Source organism: Brassica napus, chromosome C9 (genome assembly GCF_020379485.1).
Source record: "Brassica napus cultivar Da-Ae chromosome C9, Da-Ae, whole genome shotgun sequence".
Classification (NCBI taxonomy): Eukaryota; Viridiplantae; Streptophyta; class Magnoliopsida; order Brassicales; family Brassicaceae; genus Brassica; species Brassica napus.
In genome coordinates, this window is record NC_063452.1 from 5,791,947 (window position 1) to 5,803,347 (window position 11,401).

The 11,401-nt window shown below is 34.7% G+C and overlaps 2 protein-coding genes across 2 annotated transcripts; one reads left to right on the forward strand and one right to left on the reverse strand.

Annotated features, from left to right (window-relative positions):
• Window positions 1-8,408: 8,408 nt before the first annotated feature.
• Window positions 8,409-9,402, forward strand: LOC106405485 (protein IDA-LIKE 2). The gene has a single exon (XM_013846009.3). It carries the CDS (start codon window positions 8,849-8,851, stop codon window positions 9,119-9,121), a length of 273 nt encoding a protein of 90 aa, XP_013701463.1. The 5' UTR covers window positions 8,409-8,848; the 3' UTR covers window positions 9,122-9,402.
• A 715-nt stretch (window positions 9,403-10,117) lies between these two features.
• On the reverse strand, window positions 10,118-11,212 carry LOC106403264. The gene is made up of 2 exons (XM_013844110.1): window positions 11,081-11,212; window positions 10,118-10,810 (listed from the first exon to the last, which is right to left on the reverse strand). The coding sequence occupies exons 1-2, from the start codon at window positions 11,210-11,212 to the stop codon at window positions 10,118-10,120; spliced, it is 825 nt and encodes a 274-aa protein (XP_013699564.1).
• Window positions 11,213-11,401: the final 189 nt, after the last annotated feature.

Genomic DNA, 11,401 nt, shown 5'->3' on the forward strand with positions numbered 1-11,401 from the left:
TGCAGGACCTAGGTCTTTTGTAAGGATTGAGTATAACATGGTATCTTTCCATGTCTATACTTTTAAATACTGTTCTTTTTTCTAATCGCCTGTACTTATTTTCCTTTTTTGCAGATGGTGGCGTCTGGTACTAATGAACGGCCATCATTCACTGATCTAGTCAGGGCGACACACACCCGACCAGATGGGACTTTTGTGGACTATCGTGCTGAAGAGATGGTTACTCAAGCCGAGATGGAAGCCACACAGCTCTCTAACACTGAAGGATCACCCGGGAGTCCAAGTGCATCATCTACTCCTTCTCGCCTCAAGTTAAACAAAGCTTATCTAAAGGTATCTTTCATACACAAAAATAGTAGAGAACATGTTATGTTTGTGTTAAAAAGACTTGAGCTTATAGTTTATTTATTGTGACATAGACACGGCCCTGAAAAAGAAACAGTAGGTTTCAATTGTTTTATGTTCTGATTTGTATGTGGAATTAGATATGACTTAGAGCTGCTTAAGAATGTGGTTTACAATGTCTTATGCTATGTTCTGTTTATTTACAGTCTTGACAGCCACCTGAGTTTATTAAAATTATTTTATGTTATGTTCAACAGAATGCTAAGGGTAAGAGGGGACATGTTTATGGACTCGACAGTGCCCAATACAGGGAGCAAGCACCTTCTTCACGCGTCCCTAATGGTCTTGCCCGCAACCTGGAGCTGGAGATGCGTGTGGGAGGACTTGAGACAAGCCTCCAAAGTGTGAGGCAGGACGTGGCTGAGGTGAAGCAGGATGTGTCCGAGATGAAGCAGGACTTTGCATCAACAAGAGATGCGATCAATCAACTCCTCCAAACGCTTCGTCCCCAACAAGCACCTACTGAACAAGCTTATGCTCAGCCTCAAGCCCCAACTACTCAGCCTTAACTAGGTTCATGTCTTCTCTTTTGTAACAAGGTTCATCAAACTCTAGCTGATCTTTTGGTAGAGTCTTCTTAGACTCTTTAACTATGTCTTTTCTTAGACTCTTTAAAACTCTTCTACCTTGTATAATTATCTATGTTTTTGTAATGTTGAACCTACTCTTTTATATATATATATGCAACTTCTGTTTTTATAAAATGTGCAATGTTTTAATATTTGAATGGAAATAAAAATTGTTCAAATTGGCAAATTGAAACCGAACAAAGAAGAAAACCATTTACAAAAATGGTTCTAACGTTGCTAAAGAATACCACGTGAATAAAAAACAAACTGTGGCTTCTTATAGCCACGGAAACGTAGTGGCAAAATCGTGGCTATAAAGCCACTTTAAATTAGTGGTTAAGTTGTGGCTATAATAGCCACTAAAAGTAGCAACGTTTAAGATGTTATTATCGTGGCTATTTAAGCCACGAAAAAGAAGCGTGGTAAAAGCATGGCTAATAGCCACGATAAACCACGTCTTTATTCCAGCCACGAAGCTATAGCCACAGTAATTTTCCTTTCCAAAAGTGTGGCTCTTTTTTTTATAGCCACGGATTTCGGATCTATAGCCACTGTGTTGTAATGGCTATGCGGTGGATTTTTACTAGTGTAATGATCATCAACACTAGCACAGCCTGCATGCGTTGAACCGTGACATACCAATTACCGTTCTAATGAACTTTGATTCTTCAGAATTTGAGCAAGTAGCATGTTTTCTTGAGAATAAAATCATAATTTTTACGTAAACAATACCTGGGGAAATAAAGTCGATGGGCTTCAATACTTTGTTTCTAAACGGGCCTATTAGCCTATAATTTAGCCATGGCCTATTTGGCTATCATTCTTTCTTTCTCGACATCAAAAAAGTGAGTAACAAATATCTATCATCCTGTAAGTGGGCATACAATTACATTTTGTATATTATATATATATATATATGCATATGTAATATCCAAGTAAACAATATCTAAGCATCTAGTACATTTCTCTCTCCCTCTATTCGACATTGAATCCTGTATAAAAATTGCTGACAAACAATAGTATACATCGTTTAATAATGAATTGAACCATTACTAAACAGGTAGACAAATATTAGTAGACTTATTCTTTCAACTCCTGAATTGAACCTTTAGGTTTACCAACCAATAAAATTGTTTTATTTTATATTCGATATCTTTTAAAAAAAGAATATTGTCAAATTATATTATGTTTTTAAAATTTAAAGGTAAAAAAAAAAAGTAAAAAAATAGTAGTAATTACAAAAAAACATATTTTTAACGTTGTCAGCATAACATTAAACCCTAAATCCTAATCCATAAACCATTAATCCTAAGCCCTAAACTTTGCGTAAACCCTAAACTCTATGATAAATCCTAAACTATAAATCAAAATCACTAAACACTAAAACACTCAAGGATTTAGAGTTCAGGATTAGGATTTAGGGTTTAGGGTTTTAGTGTTTTTTATTTAGAGTTTAAGATTTATCCAATGGTTTACGGGTTACCCAAGGGTTTATGGATTAGGATTTAGTGTTTTGCTGACAACGTTAAAAATATATTTTTTTTTTTAATTTTTTTTTCTGTAACTACTTTTTTTTTTAAAACATAATATTTTTACAATATTTTGTTTCGATTTTTAAAAGATATCGAATTTGAAATAACGAAATTCTATTGGTTGGTGAACCTATAAGTTCACCCTAGCCCCTAGGGAGTGAATCCAACAATATCTCATATTACTATAAGCTATTTGCTGTGCGATCAGTTTCTATTGTAGTGGTCATTGGTCAATGTTTTTTTTTTTTTTTTTGGGGTCAAAAGTCATTGGTCAATAACCAGGATATTCCAACCAAGCACATTTATTGTGTTATGTTATGACAAAACTATTACGTGACGACGAAAACAAAGGAAATTCACCGGTAGATGAGAGTTTAATAATAAACTGTATTAACTGCGATTGTATGGAAAAGACGTAAACATTAATTCATCTGAAAATCAAAAGGTAGCTAACGAACAAGTTAGCTCACCAAGTTGTCAGTGTCTTCTGCCCTTCCACACACGAATATGCATGAGCGTACGCAGTAAGGGACGTGCGGGGTCAAGTGCCCCGGTCTCATTCTTAAATTTTTTTAAGCAATTAAAGTTAATCAAAGCCAGTGTCCCCATCTAACTTTAAAATATAGTGAAAAAAGTTTATGTGCCGCCGGTTAAATGCAGTTCTAGATCCGCCACTGTGCATGAGTCAATTTATTATTTAATTTGTCACTTCAATATTTCTGTCAACTTATGATCCAAGTTGTTTTACTGAAATTGGAAGGAAACAATTTCAACTACATATTTGATGTATCTTGTACTGTGTATGTTCGGTATACACAGTTTTTATGAGTCGTGACTCGTGATTCGACTCATGAGTCATGCCTCTCACAACCTTTGCCCCCGACCGTTCCGTACACCATACACGTAGTCAATAATGTAACTTAATTTCATTTCTTCACAGATCTTTTCGCGCACACTATCACGATCACACGTGTATATATATTATACTCTTGAGTTTTGAGATTTTTATACTTTTCACAAAGAAAAAAGTTATGTTTTAATACAATTTTAACCTTTTTTGTAACAAATACAATTTTAACTTGTTTACCTTTTTACGGTATTAGTTAAAACAACTACTATTGAAATAATTTTTTTAATAAAAAATATGGTATTAAAAAGATTATATTTGATATTCTAAATTTATTTTTAAAATGTGTTAAAAACCTATAACTTGTATTTTCGTGGAACAAAAAGAATTTTGCTAATATGTCCATGTACATAATAATTAATATGTTACTAAGCACACCCCAAATACCACTAGTATTTAGCTGATACTGTATATATGACACTACATTATATGAATCAATGGGTCCATTACTATACTTCACTATAAACCTGTACAACCAATTTAGGGATTAGCAAGAATTGTCAGTCAGTTCTTTTTCAAAAAAAAAAGAATTGTCAGTCAGTTTTCGCGTTTGCGTGAAATAATGGAGAAGTACGATTGCTAGATTTGTGATAGGCGTAGTAGCTAAGACGTAGTTTGTCAGTGTTTGAAATAGTAGAAAGGTATGGGACTTAGTACAACTTTAGATTTCAACTGTTGTTACCAACATTACTACGACTCTTCCATTTTAGTTTACCTTTTGTTCTTCTACCTTATAGGAGCTGTATAGTGGTCATTTTTATGCATAACAAATAATTAAATAAGTTATGAACTTATTAAAGACGTGATTGTAGGGTTCTGAGAAACAACCTAAAACCATCCGCAGTGGATGTTTTTACACAATCTCTCACTGGTAAAATAGTCTAATAAATGCAAAAACAGAGGAGAGAGATGATTCTTAGTGAAGAAATTATTTTAGAGCTCGAAGAGACTATGTGACAGGTGTCAACATTTAATGGTCAATTTATCTAATAACTAAAAGAAAAATTGATTATGTAACTAAAGCACTATTATATTTATTTTTGAGAGATTGAGAAAGTAGCTTCCGCTGCTGATGCCCAGAGCATCATCAAAGGTCAAGTCTCTTGGGCACAATTCTTTAAACATTTATATTAATATATGACTATAATTTATTTATCTGTTTAAATTTAAATGCTGAACAATTAATATCATCAATGGGAAGAAAACACCTGTAGAAATCAGCTCTTCCCAATTGTTCAACGTATTTTTTATCACGAGATGTATCTCACCATTTCATTTTCTCTTTCTTGCTTTATCTTATTCTACTAATATTTGTTTGAGGTACTTTTTTTCTTTTTGGGTCAAATTTGTTTGAGGTAATTTTCTATAGAAACTATCACTAATCATGCTCTAAGATAGTTTTACTTGTAAGTACTTTACCCATTAATCTTTCTTATTGTACCACAATATTTCTATTTATCGATGTCTTCTTACAAGGGTAAACGAAAAGTAATTACACCGTGCAAGTGTAAGGAAAATGTTGAATTGAATAAATTTCACTAACTCTATTGACATTATTTAAATAAAGGACTAATATATAGCAAGAACGGTGATTGATATATTCACTGTTTTTATACGTATGATATGATATATTCACTGTTTCCATACGTGTCTATACAAAATATAGTAAAAATATATGCATTTCAAGTAGCTTAGATTGAGGAAGATTTTGCAATAAAGTTTGAATAGTTGTTATGCTGTGACATGGTTATAATCGGTCACTATATTTAGACCGGGGCCTATCATATTCTCCCTCAAACAAAAAATCTAATACATTTAATATAATTATGATAATATTAACTTTATAAAGCTTCGAGTCTCAAAGTAGATCTGGTTCCGGTGAGCGGCCGGCGCGTAGGCGCGCGTGCCGTCGCCGGAACCTCTTGGTTTTCCCTTCCGTTAAAACAGTCCGTATCCTTGTTGTTCTCTCGTCATCCTCTTCCTGATTCGTTTTGCCCGAGCTCTGATTGACTCTCATCCGGAGACGATAGCTCGAGGAGCGAACCGTCATCAACGGTGGCTGGACTATTGGAGTGAAGGCGCGGTCGTGTGGAGGTGAAGCGTGGTGAAGTTCTTCTCCGGGAGGTGGAGGCTACTAAAGCTCCGTCGTCGCCGGCTCAAGTCTCCGGGAGGTGGTTGGCTTCTTCAGCAACGTCTCCTCGGTTTTGTCTCCGGGGGGTGAAGGCTTACACAGCCTTGCGTCGCCGGCTCTAGTGGTGAGAAGTGGTGGTCGGGTATAGCGTGTGATGTATGTGTTGCTGTGGGTCGCGGCTCTCGTAAGACGGATGAGATCTCGATGAGATCGAGGATGCTCTCCGCAGAGAGTTCTGAAAGCTGAAGAAAAGTGGTTACGTTGGAGGCTCACTGGTTTCGAGCTCCGGCGTAACGAGGGTGTCGGTGGCGGTGCTCAGGCGGTCTCTCGCGTAGGTGACGGTCAGGCTGAGGCATCGGTTGACGCGTGGCGTGCTGATGATGAGATTTCAACACGCGTCCCGGCTCCTTGACGCGTCGGCCAAAAGGGGAAGTCTGGGCCGCCGATTTCGAGTTGAGTGTTGTGGGCTGCAGGCCCGTTTTCTGTTTGAATGGATGTCCGACTGTTTGTGGGCTTTGGTTTGTAAAATATTGCTGGGCCCGGATCCAGTTCTGTTGGGTTCGGGCTTTTGTTTCTTTATTATGCAATATTAAAGAAAAAAAACCTTGACGGGAAAAAAAAAAGCTTCTAGTCTTGACATAACATACAAAAGGCCTTACCTTATGATGTCACTTTAAATTATTATTTCTCTTTGCCCATTCTCTCCGTTCTTTCTTTTTCGTTGAACATAAAGGGATGAAATCATACATTTAACATATGCATTTGTTGCAACAAATGAATCTAGCTTTCTTTGTTATAATTTTTGTTTGTCAATTATGATATCGATAATTACAAAGAACGAAAGAGCTGCTTTAAGGAAAACAAACTTATTGATATAAATAACGAAACACGTGATCAAGAATCGACCAACAATATTCAGTTTTTTTCTTAACCTGTTTCAACAATCTCTACAATTTTACAAACTCAATTTTACTCTTTTTAGTTTTTTTACTGATTTAATCAATAATTTTACTAAACAAGAGAGTTAGGATATAATCCTCCCCAAAGCACTCTAGCTTTAAGTTTACGATGTTACTTTTGTCCATATATAATAACTCAAGTAGTTCATATGCAGAAAAGAGAATATTTCCTAAGCAACTATTCACAAGTGAAAAAACACATTATTGTGCCGTAAAAACGTCTTTTCTCAATCCCACTATACGACTATTTAGATGTATATTATGACAAATGTATAACAGTTTCTAAACTTACCGTACATTGTTGTAAACATTTTTTTTTTTTTGTAAACTATCATTGTTGTAAACATTACGGTAGTATTGTTGATGATGTAAGAAAAATGGATGGGATGTTTCATAATTTCAAATAACTTTCTCATAATAGCGACAGGCCTAAGGAGGCAAACCATGCGCACATCACATCACCTCTTCAAGTTTTGAATTTCCGTGTTACGAATATGGAGGTGATTCGAATTCTTACGTGTTTGTCTATGAACTCTTTTTTTTGCTAAAATTTGGTGCTTGTCTATCAACTTGATGAGGAGTAATGTTGATGAAACAGCTTGATCAGGTCATAAAAATGTATGCTCTGCTTCTTCTTTTTTACTGCGACAAAAGTAATACTAGGTTTTAAACCCAAATGTCAGTTGTTAAAAAAAAACTTAATGTCTACAATTAGAGCAGGCTCCATTAGTTGGAAAATGTGAAAGTTTCTAAAAGAAAAAAAAGTTAATATTATAGTAACTTAATTACATTTTATTTTTTAAAACTAATCAAAACATCTATTTCATTCTACTTGATTGACATTTGTTACTAAAGTTTTAAGTAGTTTTTTAAAACCTCTAAAAACATAACTTTTGTGCACACACTCTAGTAATTTTGTTTTTTTTTTCTTAAGTTTAGAACAACTCTAGAATCCACGATAAAAGTGCTCTTACTGTATGAATGGAATGGCAGGAGAACAACATGACGTCCAGTAAAGCAGGTGAACTGCTTTTTTTATTCCCATCCATAATCAAAAAACGGTTCATCTCAGAAAATAATAAAATATTTTTGTTCTACTAGCTGTTCAAATATACAAATAGTAATCCTTGTCTACGCTCTACACTACCATCACCACAGATTTGAAGTATTTTAAGCAGACCTCCTGCCTTTTATTTTTTTAAACTATTTTTAACATAATAATAAGTAATTTACATTTGTTAAAATTAATGTAGCTTTTAAGATATCATAGTTATTACATACAGTTTGCTATCTAATAATTATGTTTTCCATTTTAATATGTTTATAGTATATAGGTATCAATTGATTGTATTTCGACTTTGATTTCTAACTTTTATATACTTCAATCAAATTAAATAATATATATATCATATTTATGTACTGAATAAAATGATATATATATATATATATCTGTACAATATTTTAAAATAACCTACAATTTTATCTAATATATTTTATTTAATTGTAAAATATCTTAATAGATACAATAACTAATTTCTAGAATAATTAAGTTTAATTATGAAAGAATAAATAACTTTTTAAATTTTATAATTTTAAATTAAACATGAACCATTTTTACCCGTTTTAACCATTAAATAATTTTATTACAAATATTTAATTCTAAAAGAAATTTTATTTTATTTTCTAAATTCTATTTTAATTTATTTACTTAATTCAACAATACAAAGAATTGTCTATTTTTATTTCCTTCTATCTTCATGTAGTTTTTGATTATAATATTTGTATGTAAACTCATATTATATGATAAAAAAATAAAAAATTGTAATGTATACAAGTATTGTCTTTATATCATTTGTGTTTTGGATTTTCTTATACTTTTTATTAGTTAAATATATAATCTATTTATTTGAACGGTTTTTACTATTGAAAATTTTATCTCTTCCACTTAATCTGCATCTCTTCTACGTAATCTGTTTGATATCCAATTGTTCCGCTTGATTCGTACCGCTCAAACAGTTAGAATCCTTGTCTAAAAAAACTAACCCCAAACAGAACTTCGGCGTGTAGACCAAATGTACCTGACAACAAGTCTACAACTACTTGCGTGGTTCGTGATTTATTCAAAAACCGATTATAAAAATATCAGAAGTAATTAAGTACAGTAAAGAACAACCTCTTAGTCAGATTCTCTCTCTCAATATCTATCTGCCCATATTTCTTGCTTTCAACAAATTCATTCACCAATCTCCTTTTGTCCCATCAACAACAAACAAAATACAAAGTCCTTTCACATATATTAAAACCACTTCACCACCAACCCTTACACAAGAAACCTCTCTTCAACAATGTCCTTTCAAAACCGCAGATCAAGAAACCATTTCTTATTATATGCAAAAACAATTTTTCTTTTTCTTCTTCTTGGATTATGCAATGGAGCAAGAACAAGTAAGAACAACGTCTTCAACTCTAAATCACACAAAGAAGTTCACCACGTCGTTTCATCTTCGTCTCAACAGTTTTTGGGATTCTTACCACGTCACTTCCCAATTCCAGCTTCTGGTCCCTCTAAAAAACACAATGATATTGGTTTACTTAGTTGTGATCGATCTTCTCCGTGAAAAGCTTTTAAAGGTCATCATGAATTCCTTTTTATTTTCTTTTAATTATTTCTCTATTTTTTATATAGTATAGTTTCTTGTGTAAATGGGGTTTTTTATTTTTGGTTTGTGATGCCAAGAAAATGGAGTTTTGGTTTGATTCTTGTCAACGAGGCAAAACAGATATAATCTCTTATCTATGGTTAATCTGTAACTAGAAGTTGTAATTCTGTTTTTGGATGACTCGTATTTGTAATGTTGCATGCATTAAAGTATAATAGCGTGTGGTCTTTTTAATAATATACATACCCTTGTTCTTGTTATTACGATCAACTCAAGTTAAAACATCAAAGTATACAATTAGTCCGAAAATGACTTTGACAAAGACTACTCTGTGTTTGTGGAAAACTGTCCAAATCTTTCATCTTTGATGAAGAGAACTGATATTTGTAACTTTGCTAAAAAGTTCGATGCAGATTGGGATTGAGATATATGATCGACTTTTTTGGGTTCTATTTATTTATTTGATTGTAAGTTTTTTTTTGCTAAACTGTAAATATCATATATAAATGATCAAAAGATTTTACAAGAAAGATCTTAGTTCTGAAACCATCTTGGCAAAAAATAAAATAAAAAAAAGATGGATCAAAGAGAATTTTAATAAACAAAAGAGCCTATCTCAGCCACATTTGCATGAGGTCTTCCAATGGCTTCCTTAGTCTCCTAGCTGAGATGATATTTCGCACCTCTCTGTCTATACCATGGAAAACAGTTGCAGTCGATAAAGACGCTTGATTGTGTATAAGATTGTTCCTCTGTTTCTATAGATGAAAGATAACCGTTTGAACTGCGATTTTCCTCAATAGAGTAAGCTTCTTTGAAGGGGAGGACCATATCCAAGAGAGAAGCTCCGACCAGGAGGTAATCATTGATGGCGGGGGTTGGCATCTTCTCAGCACCCCAGACCAAACTTCATAGCTGTACTCGCAGGAAAGCATAAGATGATCTCTGGTTTCATCATAGCGAGCGCAGAAAGGGCAAGTAGGTGCTATTGGTACGCCTCGACCTTGTGGGCAGCCTGTCGTAGTTTGCAACCCACATTGTGAATGCATGTTTAGGAATTCCTCCTTTGAACCAGACGACGTCTACCCAATCTTTAGTCTCCTCCCTCGGCCTCAGCATCTCCCTCGTCGAAGATGACCTGAAACTACGAGATGGACAATCAGCAGCAATCCATTCATATTCATCTATTATATCAGTAGCTAAAGGCAAGGTAATAGTTGTGAGATAAGAATGAAGATCAACTTCCTTTTGGGCTCTAGGATGCGGAAGGTTCCAAGCATCATCTCTAATTGCATCAGCAATAACCGCCTCCTTTTTGATCATCAAAGCTCTCGGACCAGAAGGGCCAATATACTCAATTAACTGGCCAAACGGCGTCCAGACATCGAGCCAAAAACTTGCAGTGCTTCCATTACCCAGTTTGGATTGACAGAATTGAAGCGCGAGGGGTCGGAGGTCTAGTAACTTTTTCCAGGCCCAAGAATCAGTTGGTGAAGCTTGGATGATCCAGAAAGACTTATTATTTAAGTGAATACTCCAGTGCCAGTCCACCCAAAGAGATGGGGATTTAGACAATAGCAACCAAATGAACTTTAGGCAGAGTACTTGATTCCAAACCGAGAAGCTCCTAAAGCCAAGACCTCCTTCCTGTTTGGGAAGACATACTTTTTGCCAAGCTATCTTTGCTACACCTCACTTCTCTAGGTTTCCAGACCAAAGGAACTGGGAGCAAAGGGTCTCAATACTCTTAATACAACCTTTGGGGAGGATGAATGCAGAAAGCCAAAAGGAGACTAAACCAAAGATCACAGTCCTGAGTAGTTGCAGCCTTCCAGCGAAGGAGAAAATCTTAGAAGTCCATGATTGAAGTTTCGAGGTGATCTTAAGCATCAAGGGTGCATATTCAGAGATCTTTACCTTCCTGCTCATGAGAGGGAGACCGAGATACCTTATAGGGAATTGACCCGAAAAGAATTCGTAGCTAGCAATAGCCGCTGATTCAGCTTGGTCAACTCTAGAGGTGAAGAGCTCGGTCTTAGTTGTGTTCATATGAAGGCCAGACCAGGAAGCAAAGTTATTGAGGCATTCAGATATTCCGTGTAGTCTTAGTTGTGTTCATTTGATTGTAAGTTTGTAACCAATAATATCTTTTTGAAATGTCAATCATAATTTATCACGGACAACAACAGTTGCTGCATACATGCATCTCGTTTATATAGACGTTCTAAATCATCGACA

Coding starts and splice junctions, on each gene's coding strand:
- LOC106405485 (XM_013846009.3), top strand. CDS start 8,849: ATGTCCTTTCAAAACCGCAGATCAAGAAACCATTTCTTATTATATGCA.
- LOC106403264 (XM_013844110.1), bottom strand. CDS start 11,212: ATGAACACAACTAAGACCGAGCTCTTCACCTCTAGAGTTGACCAAGCT. Junction 10,811..11,080: donor TCCCTCTCATGAGCAGGAAG/GTAAAGATCTCT, acceptor CTTCCCAAACAG/GAAGGAGGTCTTGGCTTTAG.